At 31.2% G+C, this 23,147-nt stretch overlaps 1 protein-coding gene across 1 annotated transcript; it reads left to right on the top strand.

Moving 5' to 3' along the window:
- Nucleotides 1–3,381: 3,381 nt before the first annotated feature.
- On the top strand, nt 3,382–7,509 carry LOC113849250 (sulfoquinovosyl transferase SQD2-like). Its single transcript, XM_027479011.1, has 11 exons — nt 3,382–3,842; nt 4,549–4,615; nt 4,719–4,789; nt 5,357–5,474; nt 5,584–5,657; nt 5,772–5,827; nt 5,908–5,991; nt 6,121–6,208; nt 6,292–6,369; nt 6,652–6,708; nt 6,829–7,509. Exons 1-11 carry the CDS (start codon nt 3,478–3,480, stop codon nt 7,319–7,321), a joined length of 1,551 nt encoding a protein of 516 aa, XP_027334812.1. The 5' UTR covers nt 3,382–3,477; the 3' UTR covers nt 7,322–7,509.
- The last annotated feature ends 15,638 nt before the right edge of the window (nt 7,510–23,147 follow it).

Genomic DNA, 23,147 nt, shown 5'->3' with positions numbered 1-23,147 from the left:
TACCCTACGGGGAATGATTCATAATTCAAGAATCTGGAGTGAGTTGGAAAACTACTTTGAAACTAAGTTGGGGTAAACACACGTGATAGGTTAGAACTCTAGGAATAGGTTTTAATCTGTTGTATGTTATATAACTCTTGTTAGTAATGCTGTATTATTTATTGTTTGGGTAAGGGATTATCATTTAATAAATATATCCTAGAATCTCGGGTGAGAAGAATCCAACGAGTGAATATAATGGGAAATGCATCATAAGACCGTGGTAATTGTGCAATTCTATTATGACTAAAATATAAAATTAGTGATAGATGAAATCCAATCATTGTTTTTCATTATTGTAGTAAATTTTTATTTTGTTATCTTACTAAATTTTCATGAAACCAATTAATCAAAAACACATGAATAGTAGTTGTAAATTTGTGAATAGTTGGGATTATTACTTTCAATTGGGATAACTAGAATTACTTGTGTATCACCATTCCATATAGATACGACAATCTTTTATACTACATCGAAACTTGGTATACTTGCCTAAATCACATAACAATTATTAAATATCATAACAATGAAAATGGTTATTTATCAGATGATGAATATGATTTGATATTTAAATCTTTAGGTAACTGTTCAATATGCATATTTAGTAATTATATATCATAATAAATATATAAGTACAAAAAATATAACGTTTTAACTATAAATTAAGTTTGACTGTTATATTTAATTTCTATATATATCATTTGTTTCAAAAGTTAATAAGAGTTTGTTATCCATTTAATCTTTTCTTTACATTCAAATATTTCCTTTTATGCACTTTTAAAATTTTATGAATATGAAGTCTAAATGTTCACAAATTCAGAAAGACTTACAATTTGAGAAAAACAAAGCTTAGTGTTTAAAATGTTTTAAAAATATTTTTTATATTAACATAACAAATTTATATTTATTTATTAGCATTCCATATTTTAACTGTATGATTATTCAAAATTTTTAAATTAAAAAATAAATTCCAATATTTTTGAAATTTTTTTGGAAAATATTCAATTACAAACGCGAAGAACAATGTTTCTTAATGGTAAAATTCAAGCATTCTGTGGACTTTCAATCAGTTCCCAAAATATAAATCAAAATACAAGAATTATATGTAAAAAAAATTAAATCAATATAAATATATATTTTTACTTATTTTTAATTTAATTTACATGTTCCTTTTCGTAAATTTAAAATTTTATTTAATTTAATATTTTTTATTTTAATAAATTTTTTAAAAATATTATTATATCATTAACAAACCATATTCATTATTTTAAAAAATAAAAACAAATGCATAAAAAGATTAATAAATTTATTATTTTAATTTTATGACTACACAGCATAACTTTGTTATATTTAATTAGTTATTTAATAAAATCATTTTTTATAATATTAATCAATATTAATTTTATTAAGTTATCAAGCAATATAAAATAATTTAATCACTTTAAAACAACCCAATTTATATTTTTAATTTTTATCAACAACTAAACTTTTAAATTAAAAGTATATATTACATTATTATTAATTTTATTTATAATATTTTTATATAGTAATTTATAACAAAAAAATATTATATTTTATCTTTAGATATAAACATATAGTTTTGCATATATTTATATTAAAATTATATTTTTAAAATTTCACACATTAGTTAAATAAACATAATTTTATTTTTGTATATATTATTCGGATGAGTTATTTTTTTAAAAAAATTATATCATTCTTTTATTATGATATTGTAAAGATTTTATTAGCAATTTTAAATTATAATTATAAATAAAAAATTTATCATATAAATTTATATTAATAAATATAAATAAATGCATAAGTGAAAAACTATAAAATATTTTATTTAAACTTTATAATTTATTAAAAAAAATTATATTTAATAAGTTATTGTTATAATTATTTATTGTAAAATTTTATAATAAGAAATAGTTATATTATATTATGAAATAATATAAATCCTATTTTTAGATTTTAAAATAAAAAATTTTATACTATTTAAAATTTCATAATTTTATCATAAATATTTTTTTTAGTCTATCAAATATTCTAAATTAATATAATTAACTCTAAAAAAATACTAAATTATATACATTTTAATTTTATAGTATTATTTTAACATTATGATATTTTTTGTAAATAAATAAATTTATATAAAATAAAAAAATTAATATATTTGAATTTACATATATCATATAGTTTTTTATGTATTTATGCTGAAATTATTATTATTACCATTTTTAATAAAATTATAACAGTAATAAAGTTTTTTTATTTATACTTTACTTAATCAATATGTTTCTTTTAGTCTACCATTTTAATTTTATTTATTTTTATCTATTAATAAATAACTAAAACTAAAAAATATTAAAAATATGTATTATATTATTATTAATTTATTATGTATCATAATTTTGTAAATTAATTTATTCTTTGTAATCATAAAAAATATACTTTTTAAGTAGTAAATGAAATATTTATTAATGCTATTATTAATTTTTTAAAATTTTAGAGAATTTTAGAAATTTTTTAAGTATACTGATATTTATTTATTTATTTTTAATTATAATTATTAGTGTATAAAATTTATTTATTATATTTTATTTTAAAATAACTAATACTATATATCACAATATATATATATATATATATATTAAAAAATTACTTATTTATTTACTAATATTTTTTAAAATTTAATATATTTAATATAATAATTTTTGTACTATATTTATACATATTTTATATTTAAATTTTATATTTTTATTTTAAAATAAATTTATTTAATAAAAAAAAAATCGTGTAATGTACAAACATATTTATTTGTAGTTAATTGAACTTAATTTTCCTTATTGTCTCATAATAGTTATAATGCTTTAGGCATTAACCTTTCTAAAACATGTAAATTTTTATAATTTAAACAAATATTAACAGTTATTTTTTCATAAAGAAGACCTCAAACATGACTAATATCAACCGGACATAACTGATAATTATTCCAGGCCCTCAAACTTATTGAGGCCTGATTTATTAATCTCAAATATAATACAATGGTGCTTAATTATGATCTATCCACAAATAACATAATTTTAACAGTTAGCAGCACAAATCACCCAAACATAAATACTAAAATTATAATTTAACCAAAAAAAGAAAAAACCTTATTTCTCATATGCTGAAAAATATCTGGAAAAGAATAATTGCTTAAGAGAGTGACCCAATAGCATATGCCCAGAGTTCCTTTTTGATTCCTTGTTGTCCCGCCATCAAATGGAGAATATCCATTGTTAGTGTCACTTAGCATGTGTCTTAGATTCCTCTCTCTCTCTCTCTCTCTCGTGCACAAGCACCACCCAAGCAAACCATATAATATAATTAATATACTAATTCAAAGGCTGTAAAACTTTATACCATACTCCGCACGCATTTGTAATCATAATGTACTCTACTTCTCTCTCTATAAATCCCTCTCTCTCTCCTCCTTTTCTTTCGTCTGTCACCACCTTTACTACCTCTTCTTCTTCTCTTTACAACTCTACTAGATTTAGTTGCTTCCACCCTCTTAGATCAAAACCCATTACACCCTTTTGGAAAAAGACAGGTTTTTGCTCTATACAAGGGTTGAAGAGTGTGAAAAGAAGAAAAACTTTGGTGCTTGGAGCCACGAACATGACCATAGCCGAGGATAGTTTGCTTGAGGTCGTGGAGGAGGAAGAGGGTCCCCCTGACTCTGCTTTGCTTGATACTGAGAACAATTCTAGGCCCCGTAGGATTGCTCTCTTTGTTGAACCTTCTCCTTTTGCGTGAGTCTCCCCTTGTGTTTTGGGCTTCTGTGTAATTAAATTGCCTTTCAATGTGCACTGTTTTAAAAAATCCTCATTAAATGTGGGATGTTTTGAAAGACTGAGACCCGTTATCTATTGTAGGTTTTTCAAAATTGAAACATGGGACAGCATTGAGTTTCAATTTTTACTGCAGTTGACTTCCCTTGTTGTTCTGATTCAATGTTGACATTATGGATTTTGATGAATTGATTGTAATGGGTTGAGATTTTGTACATTAGATGGATTTGAATTTGGTTTTCATGCCTTTTTTTAAAATCTTGCTTTTATAATTTAATAATTTAGCTAGCTTTGACTTCATCTTTGGAATAAATTTTCTATTAGCTTAATGTTAATTATCTAGTCCAGCCGTCAAGAAAGTTCACATCAGCTATATTCTGCTGCTTTTGAGACTCAGGCCTGCAAATATCTGGATGTAAAATTGAAGATCAACTATCGATTACATTTTATGAATGTGTGAGCAGGCATTTAGGCAATGTTGATGAGTAATTGAACTCCAAAGTTTTCTTCTTTCTATCTGCATTACAGTTTCCATGAGATTGCATTAAACTTGGTATTATTCTTGTGTGACTGTGATTTCATAACAAGATGTGGTGTCTGCTGTGGAAGAAAAATCTGTATCTTCATTTTAAACAGAATATTCATTCTAGCTATGTCATTTTTGCAGGTATGTCTCTGGATACAAAAATCGTTTTCAGAATTTTATAAAATACCTTCGCGAAATGGGAGATGAGGTAACTTCTACTTCTTTTGATTCTACATATTTGTATGGGTGTTATCCTACATTTGTTATCTTAAAATTGTAAACTTACAACAAATTGCTTTATTTGTGCATAGGTGATGGTTGTGACAACACATGAAGGAGTACCCAAGGAATTTTACGGAGCCAAATTAATAGGATCCCGGAGGTTGTTAACATTAGACTCTTTAGTTTCTTACCTCAATTATCTCTTCTCCATTGCTGTCCTCCACTATTCTAAAGTTGTTTTCCAAATCTTAAACTTGCTTTTTTAAGCCATAAGCAATGGAATTTTTGTTTCTTAATGGCAGTTGTTGCTACTTTTGTAACTTATCGTTCTTGTTTAATCCATATGCTACTACTTAAAATGTACTTCTGTGGTGTAGCTTATTTGGTTAGCGATATTCTCCAGAAAGCTATTTTTCCTAGCTTCTGAGAAGTGTACTAAAACATTTTTTTTGGGTGTTTCTCTTTTTTTCTTTTAACAACTTATTTAATTATCATAGGAATTTTTAAGTGATTTTAATTGAAAAATCTCTAACAAGCAAATAGTAAGTGCTCATGGAATTTATATTGTCATCGTTTTATGAAATTTGACTTCTTTATACCGTTTTAGATTTTAGAATTGATCTGGTTGGATGCTAGTATGTTATGTTCTTCAAAGCTGTTGTTGGTACCATGGCCACTTTTTCATGCTAACGATTTTCATTTAAACAAAAAACAATGCCAAATGCAGCTTCCCTTGTCCCTGGTATCAGAAGGTACCCCTGTCTTTGGCACTTAGTCCAAGAATAATTTCGGCAGTTGCCCAGTTTAAGCCTGACATAATACATGCATCATCACCTGGCATAATGGTATTTCTGGAATTCCTGTATTTGCTCATTTGTTAATCACTAGATTGTTAAGAATAATGTTAGTTGTAAACACTTGTTTATTTGAAATCTGAGACTGGCTGAATTTCAGGTTTTTGGTGCTCTTATAATTGCAAAGCTTCTGTCTGTTCCAATTGTCATGTCCTATCATACCCATGTACCAGTGTGAGTTACATATATACTCTGACTTCAGATTTTTTTCACATTTGCAAAACTAAGATTGTGGATATCTTCAGATTGAGAACATTAGTTCTTATGGTTGTTCTTATTTTTGTTCAGATATATTCCAAGATACACCTTTAGCTGGCTTGTGCAACCCATGTGGTTGATCATAAGTATGTATACTGTCTATTGCTTCTTCAAAACTTGGAATCATAATTTTTGCAAGAATAACACAAATTTGTTGTTTATACAGAATTTCTACATAGAGCAGCTGATCTAACTCTGGTGCCATCAGCTGCCATTGGAAGGGATCTCGAAGCAGCTAGAGTAACAGCAGGTGACATAAACACCCCGTCAAATGGTCTTTCAGCTTTTCTCACTTGATAACAGCAGCTGAACATAAGCTTATAGGCCTTTGTAAATGCAGCTGTTTTTTGTCTGACATGTTTCTTCTGTTGATGTCCAGCTAACAAGATCCGTCTTTGGAACAAGGGTGTTGATTCTGAAAGTTTCCATCCCCAATTCAAATCCGAGGAAATGCGATTAAGACTGAGGTGTGGACCTTTTGTCATTGTCATGTGCACAAAGTTTGACATATAACAGAGTTTCATCTTATACTTGAACTTCTGTCTTACAGCAATGGTGAACCCGAGAAGCCCTTAATAGTTCATGTTGGACGGCTTGGAGTCGAGAAGAGTTTAGATTTTTTCAAAAGGTAGAGGGCATATTGAAGATTTCCAGAAATGAACTTATGATTTTGCAGTACATCTTAAAAATACACTGGAAGAGTGTTGAAAACTTTATTTGTTATTGATCTACCCAACTGAAAGATGGTAAAAACTTTTTCAAGATATGTTTTGCAGCATGTCACTTTGAAATGTCCTTAGCTTTCTGTTACCATTTTAGTTCTCCATACAACAGTACATAGTAAATATATCTGCATGTGAACTTGAATATCTGAATCCCAATCTGACATTTGAAACAAATGATTTGGCAGCATCATGGATAGGCTTCCTGAAGCAAGAATTGCTTTTATTGGAGATGGACCCTACAGGTGACTTGCTCTGATATGACCTTGCTTTGGGTTTGTGTCATTATTTTTATCATTATTTGAAGGCATTATCTGAATCCTAATCTATCATTATTTTTATTGAAATGTGTTCTTAACTGACAGGGAGGAGTTAGAAAAAATGTTTGAAGGTATGCCTGCAGTGTTCACAGGAATGTTAGGAGGGGAAGAACTATCTCAAGCATATGCAAGTGGTGATGTCTTTGTTATGCCTTCAGAGTCAGAGACACTTGGACTTGTTGTTTTAGAGGCCATGTCTTCAGGGATTCCTGTGGTGGGAGCACGTGCTGGCGGCATCCCAGACATAATCCCTGAAGACCAAGATGGCAAAATTGGCTATCTCTACACCCCAGGTGATCTTGAAGACTGCTTGAGCAAATTAAAGCCTCTGTTACATGATAAAGAGTTGAGAGAAATCATGGGAAAAGCTGCACGTATTGAGATGGAGAAGTATGATTGGAGGGCAGCCACTAGAAAGATTCGCAACGAAAATTACAATGCTGCCATTTGGTTCTGGCGCAAGAAAAGGGCTCAGCTTTTGAGGCCCTTTCAATGGCTTGCTAAACGCATTTTCCCATCACCAGAAGCAAACTTGTAGTGTGATGTAAAAGCACCTTTCAAGTTTTAGATGCTTCTTTAATTGATTGATTGCTTTGGCTTTAAGGAAGACTTGTATGGGACAAAAGTGTGGTTGATTGAGTGTAGTGCATTCATTTGATGTATATAATGGGACAAGAATTATGGATTGTGCCATTATGAAGTGGATTAAAGTTGAATTTCAATTCATATTGTGATGTACTCCTGGACATTGTAAGATACATTGTGCAACCTGTGCAACGTGACAGGTGAATGCATTCATGTTTTAAAACACAAATATGCTAGAGCATAGTAGAAAATTATTGACCAAATACAAGAACTTGGTCCTTGGGAGAATCTAGGATGAAGATTGAAAAATTGATGATAATACAAAATCTCTTCTAAGTGTAGTTTTCACTTTTTAAATTATCTTTAACCCAAAGCTTTGTAGTGTTTTTAGAAGCCCTTTTTGTTGGGTTCCAACGGGAAGCCCATGCTGTAGAGACATATCTGGGCCCTTCATTTGCTTGATAATTTTAAACTTTTTTTAGGCGTTTCTATAGTTGAACTGGTACATATTTGAGTCAACCGTAAGGCTTGCAAGATGGTGTCACGTCCCACATTAAATATTAGTGATTCTAAACCAAAAGGCACATTAAATTTTTAAAAATGTTAGTAAAAAAAAAAAACCCAACAAAAGCACGTCTTGACCAAACGAAAAACACCAGCCCGGCGTTAAGTTAGCCAACGTATTCTATAATTTTACTAACTTTTTTTAACAATTTTATTATTACGGGTAATTTATGTATATTTTACTAAATGATTGAACTCCCTGTTTAGAAGAATCAATCCTCTATTTAATAAAAATCATATGAATTTACTCTAATAACAAAGATAATTTTTTTATTATGTGCCTAACTCATACAATAATAAATTATTAAATAATAATTTTTTTATTAAAATTATATCACTCAATGTTATTAATGTATTAAATTCTATTATATCATGTAATTTTTAATAAAAATATCATATATAAATTTTTATTACGTGCTTAAAGACATTAAAAAAATCAATAAAAAGGTACTAAAAAGGTATAATAAAATAAAGCATTTGTCAGTATTTCTCTAATATTTGATTCACGTAATGAAGAGAAAATAAATAAATAAAGAGCCTAACTATTAATTTATTTAAGATAAATTTTTTAACAAGTTCTTAAATTTTAGATTTTCTTTAACGATTTTTTTAGTGTGTTCTTAAATGAAATTAATTAACAACATCATAAAGAAGACAAAATAAAAATAGAAAAAAAAGAAGAATAATTAAAAAATATATATAATACTAAATTAAATGATTGAAGAAAACAACTTAATTGAAATTAAATTTTAATAACAGAATGTGCAACTTTCAACCAGTATTATTAATCTCTTTTCTATCAGTTTAATGTGTGTAGAATATCGTCAATATCAAAATATTGAGTACCAGTGAAAAAGTTATAATCCTTAAATTATGTTTTAAAATTATATATATATAACATAATTGCCTAAAACAAGTTCTTTACGATATAACTGCCTAAAAATGTTTTTTTTCAGTAACACCTATTATGTATCATCCACAATTTCTTGCCATGTGTCTTCATATATAATTGCTCATGACCGCTCCTAATGTATTGATAATGGCACAAATCTTCCATCTTCTCTAAGGCCTTTTTACTCGATTCTTCGTTTAGAAATAGCTTGATCCAATCGACCAATTAATAAATAAATGAAATATTTTTTGAAAGCATATGAAACATCCTTTTTTTGACTAACTTGTAACATTTTGTAGCTTACAATTTTATCTATCAAACCATTCATGAACTTGTCAAAAGCTTATCGAAATGTCACTTTTTAACTACAAAATTATATTTTCTTAGTCATAAGTTTCTTATAAAAATTAGTCAAAAATATTCATTCTCGACTAAAACTCCATGTCTCTTTACTTCGACCAAAACTTCATGCTTTCTTTGGTCATCATCTTTTCATGAAAACTTGTAAAAAAAAAAAATACTTCCTTTTATATTAGAAATTAGTGTTTTATTTGTCATCATAATTTCATAAAAACTTATCAAAAAGTGAAAACATTTTTGAAGGTTATGTTATACAAATTATAGTCAAAGTTAGGCCGTAAACAAAAAGCATAATTTATCGTCACAACATACACATTGTTATTCAAGAAGAGGCAATACATGTTCCCCTTATGCTTTTCAACTAAAATAGCTCAAACAAACTTCAATCAACTGAAGAACCTCATTTCAAGAAAAAAATCATTATAACTTGGGGAAATTTTTATTTCTCCCAAACATATGTCCCCTAAAATATTAATTTATTTATATTTATGAAAAAGAATTAATATTTTTAAATAATGGCAAGAAAAATTTTAATCTAGCAATTCTAATTTCACATTAACCTCCAATTTTATGGTGCCTTTTCAGTTTTTCCACTGTATGATAACTAATGTCCATCATTAAACACGTTATAATGCTTACTACACTTGGGTGGTTACACAAAAATGACCCATTATTGCTTTATTGCTTTATGCGTTGTTCATAGTTATTTAGGAGTTTTTGTTCGAAAAAACTTCCCCTAATTATTACCCATGATCCCTGTTAACTCCTCACTGTGAGAAGAAATATTCCTTGATTATTGGTAGAACAAGTTTTGATGAAAACATCCTTAAATTTAGCCTTATGATTATTAGTATATTGTGTATGCATTTGTGTACTTTCTAATTTGTTTAAAGCTCCCTACGTTTTCAAAAAGAAAGCTTTTAAAAGATTTAAAAGAAAGAAGGTAATAAAAATTTATATTTTTAATTGCATAGATATATATCTAAGAGTATCTTAAAATGTTAAAATTCACTAAGTTATCTGAGTTATTATAGCACGATGTGTTATATATATATATATAAAAGTATTAATCTGTTACTAGTATTTGGTAATCTATTATTGATAAATTTTGTCAAAAGTTTTGTGAAGCAAATATTAGGTAGTAATTGATTACTAAATTTAGACAATCCATTATCATTCATTTTGAAAATAATTGTAATTAATTGCTAATCATATTAAATTTGTTTTGTATCTTAAATGTAAGAGGCATATGATAATCGATTACCATTTGTAACATCTTAATTTTAATAAATAATTTTTGCAAAAATAAGAAAAATAAAATTTTTTGTTTAAATAATTCCCAACGCACAGTTTCATCAAAGTGTTTCAATATAAGAAGGGTTTGCAAATTTATATCAATAACTAATACAGAACTAATTCAATTACATCTTATTCTCAAACTAAACAGTCTAAGCCCTATAGCAGTATCATCTATTCCTTTACTGAACCCGGTGCTGATCGTCTTGGTCACCTGAAAATAAATGTAAGGGTGAATACTCTACACTATCACATGCACAAATAAGCATAAAGTCTCACCTTACCCATTCCACACACTTTCTAACGTATACTAAATCAAACATCAGCGATCACAAGTAACACATTCCAAATATTTCATTTCAATTTACAGACAGGTGCGCTCACTGCACCTACAAACATTCCACACACACGTGTACTCACTGCACGTAGCTATGCACATTGTGCCATTGTGATCACAATTTCACACCATGGATGGTCACTGGTTAGCCCTCGCTTCACAGATACAACATGTGCGGTCACGAGCCCCTCCGTAAAGGTGTTAGTCAGAGGCCGAGTTAGGAGGAGAGTCTGTGGCCTGTGGTGCACCCACGCTCACTGTTGGTGTCACCACCACCCTTTCTTCCCCAAGGTATTTCTACCGCCCCATCTTCCACACCTTCAGTGTATTACTGAACCATTCATAGCTTCCAACATATTCACAATCGCATATAACATGCTATTCATACACATTTTTAGCCACATTCTCAATCACATATAGTATTCATGTTCACACACGGCATCTATGCCTACATTCATTCACGTTACATTCAAACGCACAACATTTTCAACATAATTCATACCAATCAATTCATTCCATCATACACAATATTTCTCTATACTGATAACACTAAGTTCTACACCAGATTTCCACTATATTCCATCACAATCAAGTCATTTCATACAATGTTCATTACATCATGTCTAACACGGGATTTCTATCAAAACACACATAGCAAAATAACGAATTCTAACAAAATAGGATAGAGTAGAGTCTGTGACACCCTTACTACTTATTATGCCATCAATATAAATATAATATTAAAATAATCCAAGCAGTAAAAAAGCCACATGTATGAGTTTACATTTGTTCACATTAATATAAACTAAATACACCATCTGCATCAGTTATCCAAATACGTATATAGCAATCATCTGTCAAAATATACAGTCATCTAGTCATATAAACATATACACATAGCTGATTTACATACAAAATAAAGTGGGGTCACGATATCTGAGACAACAACAACAAAAATGACCTCACAAGCTTTCCCCCTAGACCCATGATTATCAAAAATACCATTTCCTCCAAAAGTTAACAGTACTCTAGGAGTAAATGGAAAAGTGAGTCTCATGGGTACCCTGATGGAGATGGGGTATGTCCGTGGGCCTGACCCATTTCTATCTAACAAAAAGGTAATAGTGCCAGTATGGGTGAACTGTTGTCGTTCCCAATCGTACGTCCATCTTCCTTCAGGATCATATCTGACCGTGACGCTGAACTGGTATGGTGGTCGGGCCATTTGTGTCCTCACCTACTAAACATATTCACATATAACACACATAGCAACTAAAAGGGTGAGACAAACCCATTTCAACCAAAGTACAGTAGAAAACACATCAAGATATTTACAATCATTATAGCAATTAGCAACAACTCAACACACAATGTACATGCCATGTATGATTCTGTGCATCACCTAGTTAATTGCTATACTGACACATGCATGTGGGCCCAAACCATTTTCTTTTTCTTTTTCTCTTTCTTTCTTTCTGGGAAGGATCAGGAGTTCACTGTCACCAATCATTCTTGGTCATAACCATCTCATTAGATAGTTTCAAAGATATAGCTCAACTGATTCTGATAATCCATCGGATTCTGTCAGGATAGTCCAGTTTTGCAGTGAGAACCGACAGCACAGGGTTGCGAGCCCTGGCCTTTGCCCGGCTCAATCACACCCAACTATCCCCAAGACTAACCTGGAGTCTCCCCTAGATTTCGTATACTTCCCATCCAACACCATCATCATTACATGCTTATGATGCATGAACCTAATTTCAGTCTTTTAATTAGGTATTAAACATTTCTTTTTAATCAACAACATATATTTCAAAATTCCACCGACAATCCGGCATAGTTTCCTCTATAATTCAGATATTTCTAAATTTTCTTCTCTCTGCAAAACAGCTAGAAAATTCCAATACACTTCGAATTTTAAACAGAGTCTCACCACCACCACATTTCACAATTTTTCTTTCATTTCAATGGCTCTCAAATACCTTTTTCCAATTATCACCACATTTCAAAATACTCATTTAAAATAATTCTTTAAAATGAATTAAAATCCTTTAAATTATTTAAATATGTATATAGGTATATTTTAAATATATAAAAACTATTAAATAAATTTTGATCAATCCACTTGAAATTAAAGAAGATTTTTTTTTAATATCTTTATTTCGCAATTCTCCAATTCTTTTCAACTTTCAACAGACCTTCTATATGCTCACTCCACATGAATGGTAATTCATTCCTCAAGTATTTTAGGTAATCAATTATTTATACTGAATTCAACAAACAATTATCATAAAAACATCATCACACATAAAATCAATTTCAAAAAGGAATATCAAACAATTGTACACTAAGTATGGAAATAATTATAAATTCCTTCAAATAATTCATATATACATAGCAAGGAATAAAACACCCATCTCCCAACATTTTTCTACTATACCCGTGAGAATAGATATGTCCCCCCTTACCTTGAAGTGTATACCGATTTTTTTTCTCACTAACGACTTCTTTCCACCACTTCTCAAACCACGATCCTAACCAAATAATCACACATAATCATGATCAATGTTAAGAGGCATTAATCACCCAACCCACTACTAGTGAGTTGAAACTATCATTTTCTAATCTTCGCAAAAATGGCTTATGGGTCTTACAATTGTTTTCTATGATGTAAATGGAATACTATAAGCCTAAAGGTGATTAAAAATAATTATTTTGCCTTCATAACACTCTTGGGACAGCACCTCTAGACCAAGGGTTTTAAACCCCCAAATGTATTTTTAACAAAACAAAAAGCACCAAAATTATTTATTATAAAATATAGAAAGATTAAGCTAATTAAAACATAATTTAGAAACAAAATTTTTGGACAAAATCTCACCCTTATGCCACTGTTCCAGCACCCAAAAAGAGGGAAAAAATAAAAAATTAATCGGTTCAAAGTGTTCAAAATGATGAAAATAGATGAAATATAATAAAAATTTAATGAACTTGGAAATTTAAGAGATTAAGACCAAAGATGATCAAAGTTCCTTGGAAGAAAGAAAATGGGGCTTACGGAAGTGAAAGGAAGAAATGGAAAGCTTTAGAGATTAATCCTTATCTTAAATAGTAAAAATAATAATATAATATTAAATTTTTTAATAATTCTTTAGTAATTAATTGAAATAATTAGATAAAAATCCCAAAATTTAAAAATAATCATGAAATATATTAAACATAATTATAAATTAATTTTTGACACTATTGATCCTTTAATTGATGTCTAAAATTGTTACACGCAATTTCTGCTTGAGCATATAACTAATTTACTTAAAATTAACTAGAAAATTCAAAAATGCTCATTAAATACAAAAAAATTATTTTTATATTCCAAATAATATTTATAAATAAAATATAAATTTTTATAATTTTTACTATTATTATTATTATTTTCAAAATAAAATATTATTTTTAACTTTATACAACAATTTTAACCAACACAAATTAACACTTTTTGAAACTTAAAAATTTTAAAATTAAAAATTACCAAAAAATTCTTAAAAATATACCTAACAATTTTGTCTAAAGCATCTCATGCTAATTCTATCCCAATTTTTCCCAAAAAAATCAAGTACTATATATTAACTTAGAACTATATTAATAAATTAATCGTTTAGCAAAAACGAGGATGTTACAGAGTCCTCTTTATCTCAAAGTGAAGACCCACAACGTAAATCGATAATGGAAGCGTCTTCTATACGAATTTCGCCCTAAATACATGGAAGAATTCCATGAGAATCAAGAAAAACTGAGAAAATAGAGAATGGAGACAAGAAATCGAAACTCTAACCATTAAAACTTACTTCCAAATGCCCCAAACGTGATTCCAACCTTTAATCTAGCTTCCGAACAGTCTTGGAGGCAATTTAATCGGTAAGAATGTGTTTGTAATTAAGAGAATCGCGGAAGAAGGGAAGGGAAATGTAAAATAATCCATTCTTTTGAACTTTAACCCTTCAAATACTCCTCTGATCGCAACACTCTTGCTACAGCGAGAAGGCAATAGTTTCACTCTTCCTCTTCCAGTGCCTTCTCACTACAGCAAGAATGACACAGTTTTATGCTTTTCGTCCAGGGCCTTCTTGCTACAGCGATAACACCCTGCAGCACACACTTAGTCTATTTTTAATCCAGTCCAGTCATATTCAACAGTTTCACTTCAACCACAAATCAACACATATGCTTATACTCATATTCACACATTCATACAAGTCCACATCATCACATATATATTCTCATCACTATATATATAATATATATAAAAAACACAAACACATGAAAATCAACATATACATTTAGGTTAATACATCAAAATATTATTACAAATTTTGGAGCGTTACACCATTCATATTAATTAAGTTTTCATATGGTTTTCGTGCATCATAGATCATGTTGATAATTTGTTAGCAAGTGAATCTATTTTTTTGTATCTTTATTTATAAATAAAGACATAATAATTTATTAACATTTAATTACCAACTATAAAATTCAAATATAATTGAAACAAACCCTTGAAACACATTGAAATATGTATATATGACCCAACTTCATTTAAAAAGGAAAAGAAAATAATAATCAAGAGAATATTTTTTGAATTCTAAAGATCAAGAGAGCTTTATTCAAATATTGAAATTTAATTACAAATGCTTGGTTTTTCATGTTAATTGAGATTCAAAGTTTTGATTATAATAGTTCTTTTACTATCGTTCTTCTCATTTCCCATCAAGAGATCTTTGAAGAGTGGGGAATCTTTCTAGTTTTTCTTGAATTGTGGATTATTGGAGAAGTTTGTGCAAAGTAGGAGAGTTTTGCATGTTGGGTGACTTCAATTGAGGATTTTTAAAGAGTTTTTTTTTTTTTTTTTTCTGAGAACATTTATTGTAATTTGTGCAAAATGATTTGTGTAACATCCTGCATTTTGATTTAAATAAAATGAAGTTTGTTAAAGTATAATTGGAATATATTTGGATAGAATTTATATTTAAAAAAAAAAAGTGAACAGTAAAACCGCATATATATAGTGACGATGACGTCATCAATGACATCATCATGACGTCATGGCTAACGTTACATCTGCGTACAGTCTTTGTATAGTACGTGTGCACAGTGTTTCCGGTGTGAACAGTAAGGCGGTGAACAGTATTTCCAGCGATAAACAGTAAATTCCGGTGGTGAACAGTAACTTTAAAAAAATTTCTATAAAAAGGGAGTTTCAGACGAAATTTTCATTTCTTCACTCCTATCCAAGGTTCTCAAAGGTTCTGAGGCCATATCTCGCCATTTTCTTCCATACTAAACTTCATAAACTTAGATTTCTTTTCAGATCTGTGATTCTACGTCCGTTCTAAAGGATTTCAAGTAAGTTTCTCTAAGTTTGAAGTTAGATTTACCGTTCGTTTCTCTTCTTCTTCTTTTTCTTATAGATGTTCATGATGTTCTTAGGAAAAACTCTGTTCTAGAGTTAAATCTTCAGTTAAATCCTTGTAAAAGCTCTGTTTTGAGGTAAGGGGGGCTCTACTTTATCATTTTGTTATGTTTATTACTTGTAATCTCATAGATCTTGTCATTTATGTGATTATATGTGGAATAATCCTTGTTTTATGAAAAATAATCGGTGAAAAATGAGAATAATTGGTTATTTATGTGATTTCATGATGAATACATGGTGAAAATGTGATATTATGTTCAAATAAGACATGATAAGGTATATTGAGGATGATTGATATGATTTTATGATTTTGTGATATGAAATATACAAAGAGATGGATGTTTCATGTTTGAATATATTGTGTTTCATGTAAAAATGATGTGTATTGTGAATATGTCATGATTTGATGAAAAGTATGTGGAAATATAATGAAAAATATGTGTGAACATGAGAAATGGCATATGTGAACATGTGAATATACTCAAAAGACTATGAGATGGAAAAAGGATATGATATAAATAGTTACAGAAATATACTGGGGGAGTGGAAGATGGACACGATATAGAATATCTTGGGCAAATGTAGGGTGGTGAGTGACATTCAGAATTGTGCACGGAATATTGTGTTCGAATGCACCACATGACCACACACTCATTTCTCGACTTGACTCCTGACCATTACCTTTGCTAAAGGGTCATCTATTGCATGCGTTGTATCCGTATTGCATTGAGCCATTCGACGACTATTTACATGGATGTGTAAGACCTCGGGATAGAGGCATCGGATAACTGTGGCCACAGGGTGCGGTAAGCGCGGATAAAAGTAAAAGAAATTGTGAATCTATGGAATATAATATGTGTTGAGATGAGAATATGCTTTATATGACACTGTGATATGCAATGCCATGATGTTTTCTTTAATCGTGATAAGATGTGTTTTGTGATGAATTTATGTTATGTATGAGTGGTAGGATAGAGACTCACCCTTACACAACATTTTTCAGGAAAACAGGACGAATAGTACCAGGCTCACAGTGTATGGATGGATGATAACTGCTATAGGACTTAGTTATTTTGAGTTATGTAATGGATAATTTTAGTTCTATAGCATTCTTTTGAAACAGTTGTAATTTCTCTTTGTTGCTGATGAAAACTTTAGAATCTTTGTTTTTCTAAAGTACTTATGAATTAATGAAATTTTACTCAATGAAACTTATATCATTTCATTGTTTCTTTCTCATTAGAGAGTTTTTTTAAAAGAAACATTTATTTTACCATTTAAATATTTATGAAAATTTATCGTATATTGAGGAAAGAAATATAAGGTGTTACAATTTAAGGACATAATGTAGCTCTTAGTGGTTTAATTTAGAGAGTGAATCGACATAAATCTTTGTGTAATCTTTTCTTAACTCCTTTCCTTTTACATTTTAGCATCTTAATTTTGTTAATTTTCTAAATGATTAATTTTTTATAAATTGATTGTGTTTTTCCTCTTGTTAATTGATCATATTAATTGTTGTAGTTCATTCTTTTGCATAAGAACATATCTCATCTTTAAGGTTTAGCGTTGTTTAGATTTTTGTGCTCACTAGTAATAAAAAATTTTAAAAAATTTGACAAACCCAATTCACCCCCCCACTTTGGTTTGTGGCCATTTGAATAACATTCACATTCCTACTAAGTGTTAGATTTAGGCTTTAACATGAGCTTCATTATACTTATATATTAAAGGTTCAAATTTATTTAGCTCCATGATAAGTCTGTAATTAAGCCATCTTTTATAGCCCATATATTCATATTTGACCTTTATTTTATTTGAGTTTTACACTAATTTATATATTAATTGTGCAGTTTGCTATAAAGAGGCCGCAAGTGGATTTTTGGTGCATTCTGAGCCCAAATCGATGGAAGATTAGAGCTTCGCAGCAGTTAGCATGCCTAGACCCTTCTAACAAGCACGGGGGGTGCTTCGAGCCCATGCACGGTCGTGCTCAAGGCCTTGCACGGCCATGCTCATCTGCTAGAAGCCCTATTATCAAGAGTCTTTAGGTTTTTCAAACCCTATTAAAAGGAGATCTCAAGCATCATAAAAGGGAACCGTTTTTATCTAGTCTTTGGTTTTTCGATACACTTTTGATCTCGTCTCTTTTGCACGGGATCCTTGACACATGCTTGGCGAGACTTGGAGCTTGAAGCGATCATACTTGAAGACCGAGAACACATCTTATACTCTAGTTTGCTATTTCTTTTGATTATGGCTTTGTTTATGATTGTTTTAGTTCTTTCCTTTAGTATGAGTAACTAAGTCCATAGCTAGGGTTATGGGAACTATTGTTCATGAATTTATGAAATTTTGATATTTGAATTTAAATTTGATTTTCGTTTTGTGATTAGATTTTATCTTATTGCGCTTCTTTCTTAATCCTAATTAATTATATCGTCAGGCGACCGTACCTCGGTTAATTAATAAATCTATAGGGTAAAACGAGACAAAGGATTAGGTGGACCAAACCAATCTTTCTCTTCTAATTATTATTAAATTAACAAGTTCAAAAGTTCTTCAAGCTTTCTTAAATTGATGTCTTGTATGACCATTGGAGATATTAATTTAGAGAAAATAATATTAATATTGCATGACCATTGGGTATTAATAGTATTCATATGAATGATTGGTAATCACAAAAAAATCAGATTTAGAGTTAAATAGAAAAATAACATAAAGGATTAAATGAGAAAACCCATATGCCCTAGGTTCCTCTCTGATAAGTTTAACCAAGACGTACATTGTATTTCTTGCTCTTAGTTTTATAATTGATTTTATAAATTCTTATTTTTAATTAATCTCGTATCTTTGAAGATTAAACAATTGAATTAAGAAATTCTTAGTAATTGAAAATTAATCCTTGTACGTGCATTATATTCCTTGCTCTTAGTTTTATAATTGATTTTATAAATTCTTGTTTTTAATTAATCTCGTATCTTTGAAGCTTAAACAATTGAATTAGGAAATTCTTAGTAATTGAAAATCAATCCTTGTGGGACGATATTTCGGAAACTTAATTTAAGAACCCTTTATTACTTCTCGATGGGTACACTTGCCCTCCGAACACTCCATCATATATATATATATATATATATATATATATATAAGATCTTGAAACCTAAATTGAGTTAGAGTTGAATGGACTCAGATTGTAACGCCCCAAATTTTGTAATCTATTTGATTATTAATATAAATATGTGAATTACTATTGAATGTGCATTTGACTTATGTGGTGACGTGAAAATGTGTTTAAATACATATAGAGGTGTATATATTTGCATATTATGGTTGAGATGTGAGTGTGGACTTGTGATTTGGCTGAAATTGATTGAGAAATAGGCTAAGTGTGTGTCGCGGAAGGATCTTCGCTGTAACAAGAAGGTCTTGGGTGAATTACATGATTCTGTTGCGTTCTCACTGTAGCGAAAGGGTAACAGAAGGGGTGCATTTTTTGGTACAATCTCGCTGTAGCGAGATTATATAGAAATCAGAGTGCAGTTTCCTCTTATATTTTCACTGTAGCGAGAAGACGTTTCGCTGCAGCAAGAGATGCCTTGTTGCAGCGAAAAATATCTCGCTGTAGCGAGAGTGTCACGAATCCTAGGGTATTTGAGGGGTTTAGGGTTCGAGAAATTCATTTTCCACTTTTCCTCTAATCTCTTATTCGATTCTCCCGATTCTAAATCTTTTTCCACCGATTAAATTGCCTCCAAAGCCATTTGTGAGCTAGATTGAAGGTTGAAATCACGTTTGAAGCATTTGGAGGTAAGTTTTGATAGTTAAGGTTTCAATTTTTGTCCCTTTCTTTGTTTTCTTGCATCCTCATTGAATTTTTTCATGTGTTTAGGACGAAAATTCTTGTGAGAAGCGATTCCATTATTGATTTCGTGTTGGGTCTTGAATCTGAGGTAAGGAGGAATTCTACCTTGTCTCATTGTGCTTAGAATCCATTTGTTTTGTTATGAGTTGGAATATGAATGATATAGAACATAGGAAGATGTGTGTTTGGATGAAAATGATTTTATTGTAGTGGGATTATGATGGAAACCTTGTGTGGGATATAATGTGATTGATATTGAGAAATGCGTGTAATGAGTAATGGATGTTGTGTATGATGAAATGACTTTATTTACAAAGAGGTTGCGATGGAAATTATGTGTTTGAGCTTAACGTGGTTGAATATGTGTATATGTGCCATATGTAAGAATGAATGCGGTGAAAGTGTCCAGAAAAATGGCATAAGGATTGTGTTTAAAATGGTTAGAAACTATAAATGGTTACAACGATACACTAGGGTGTGGAAGATGGGGGCGGTAGAAATACCTTGGAGAAGAGAGGGTGGTGGTGACATCAACAATGAGTGTGTGTGATCGCACATGTTGTATCCGTGAGGCGGGGGCTAACCAATGACCATCCATGGTGTGAAATTGAAGGAGTTCCTGAGGTTGAGGGTGTAACGCCCCTAATTTTGTAATATTAATTATTGTTATTTATATAAATCTAAATGTACATTCATGTGTGTATTTTCAGATATATGTTTTGAATATGTATGTGTGTATATATATATATATATATGCATGACTAGTTGGGCTGAAATGGGTTAAGTGCAGGGCGTATTACTGGGTTGTTCTCGCTGCAGCGAGAGGATTCTCGCTGTAGTGAGAGGGCCTTGGGAGAAGGACTAAAACTGTCACCTTCTCGCTGTAGCGAGAAAGCGACAGTTTGGGATGCATTTCTGGGTGCAGTCTCGCTGTAGCGAGATTCTGCAGAAACCAGAGTGCAGTTTTCTCTGATTTTTTCGCTGTAGCGAGAGGGCGTGTCGCTGTAGTGAGGGGACCTCGTTGCAGCGAGAGTGTCGCGACCAGAAAAGGATTTAAAGGGGGTTAGGGTTCGAGGAGAGTAATTTCTCCTTCTCCCTTCAAAATTCCTTGGATTCTCTCATTCCCAAACCCATTTCCACCGATTAAATTGCCTCCAAAGTCATTCAGGAGATAGATTGAAGGTTAAATCCGTGTGTGGAACGCTTAAAGGTGAGTTTTAATGGTTAGGGTTTTGGTTTTTCACCCATTTTCTCTGTTTTTGTGGTTTCCTTGGGTTCTTATGGAATTTCTCCATGTGTTTAGGACGAAATTCATGAGGGGGAGCACTTCTTGGTGGATTTAGCGTGTGGGATGTCAATTCGAGGTAAGGGGGGACTCTAGCCTATCTCAATGTACTGTAATTCTTGTGTATTTCAATGAATAATGCAATGTGGCTGAAATAGAGAGTAGGAATCATGTGTTTGATGGAAATTGGTGTGCAATGTGATGTGTGTGAGAATAGTTAGGCCCCGTATGGGTGATTGTGTGTGATGGAATGCCTTTGATTGGTGAATTAGTGATATTGTGAATGGATGAAGGCTATGTGCCGTATTTTGTGGATAAAATATGGGCTGTGTGCTGTGTGCAAGCATGAATATTACGTGTGTGAATGAAATGTATGTGAATAGGGCGTGTAGCGCCAATGTAATGTGCTGTGAATGGTTCAGTGATACACTGAGAGTGTGGGAGATGAGGACGGTAGAAATACCTTAGGGAAGAGGGAGTGGTGGTGACACCGACTGTGGAACAGGTGCACCACGGGCCACGCACTCTCTTTTTGACTAGACCTCTGACCATTACCTTTGCTGAGTGACCCATAACTGCCCATGTGGTATCCGTGAGGCGGGGGTAACCGACGACCATTCATGGTGTAAATATGTGATCATAGTGCTGCAGTGAATGTGGCTGGCGTACATATGCATGAGTTTATGAATTATACTTATGGATGTGAAATGCTGCTTGTGATTGTGTTTGTTTAATGTATTGGAAATGTTTTGGAGGTGAGACTCTATGTTTATTGTGTGTTTTTGGGTAGTATAAAGTACTCACCCTTACATTCATTTTTCAGGTAACTAAGAAGATCAACACCGGGCTCAGTGAAGGGACGAATGGACTGCTATAGGACTTAGATTTTATTTTGAAAACGTTGTAATTGAACTAGTCTTGTAACGGTTATTTGATATTAACTTGTAACCCTTCACTTATTTCGAAATCTTTTATGAAAATTTGGTTATCCGATTTGCAAAATCATTATTTAATTTAAATTAAAATTAAGGTGTACAGAGGGCATTAGGAAAATCGTGATCACGGTGCCACAGTGAGCGCACATGTGTAGAATATTTGAAAGGAATGAATGTATGTTGTTTGATGTATGATTTGAATTATGTTAGAAACATGCAGAATGTGCAATGTGAGTCTATATGTTTATGTGTGTGTTGTAACAGCCCAACAACTCATTCAGGATGATGATTGTCCCCACAAACCAACACAAGACTTTTCAGTATGCTTTGTCCAACTCACATACTTTTTGGGAACTTCCCAGAAGGTCACCCATCCTATAATTTCCCCAAGCTCCGTGCCACATTGCACTGACAATCACTTCTCGCCCTCACCTAGCGCCTAGGTGTCATATGCCCACCAGCTTCCGCTTGGGTTGTCCTCGAACCACACCTTACTAGGAGAGAGGCCTGCTCTGATACCATTATTGTAACAGCTTGACAACTCATTCAGGATTGATGACTGTCCCCACAAACTAACACAAGACTTTTCAGCATGCTTTATCCTCACTCACACACTTTTCGGGAACTTCCGGCCTCACCTAGCGCCTGGGTGTCATATTCCCACTGGCTTCCGCATGGGTCATCCCATTATTTCCCCAAGCTTCGTGCCACATTGCATTGATGATCACTCCCCGCCCTCACCTAGCTCCTGGGTGTCATATGCCCACCAGCTTCC

This window comes from Abrus precatorius, unplaced genomic scaffold, assembly GCF_003935025.1.
Source record: "Abrus precatorius isolate BTA unplaced genomic scaffold, Abrus_2018 Scaffold9, whole genome shotgun sequence".
NCBI classification, from domain to species: domain Eukaryota; kingdom Viridiplantae; phylum Streptophyta; class Magnoliopsida; order Fabales; family Fabaceae; genus Abrus; species Abrus precatorius.
This window is presented reverse-complemented; position numbering and strand designations above follow the sequence as displayed.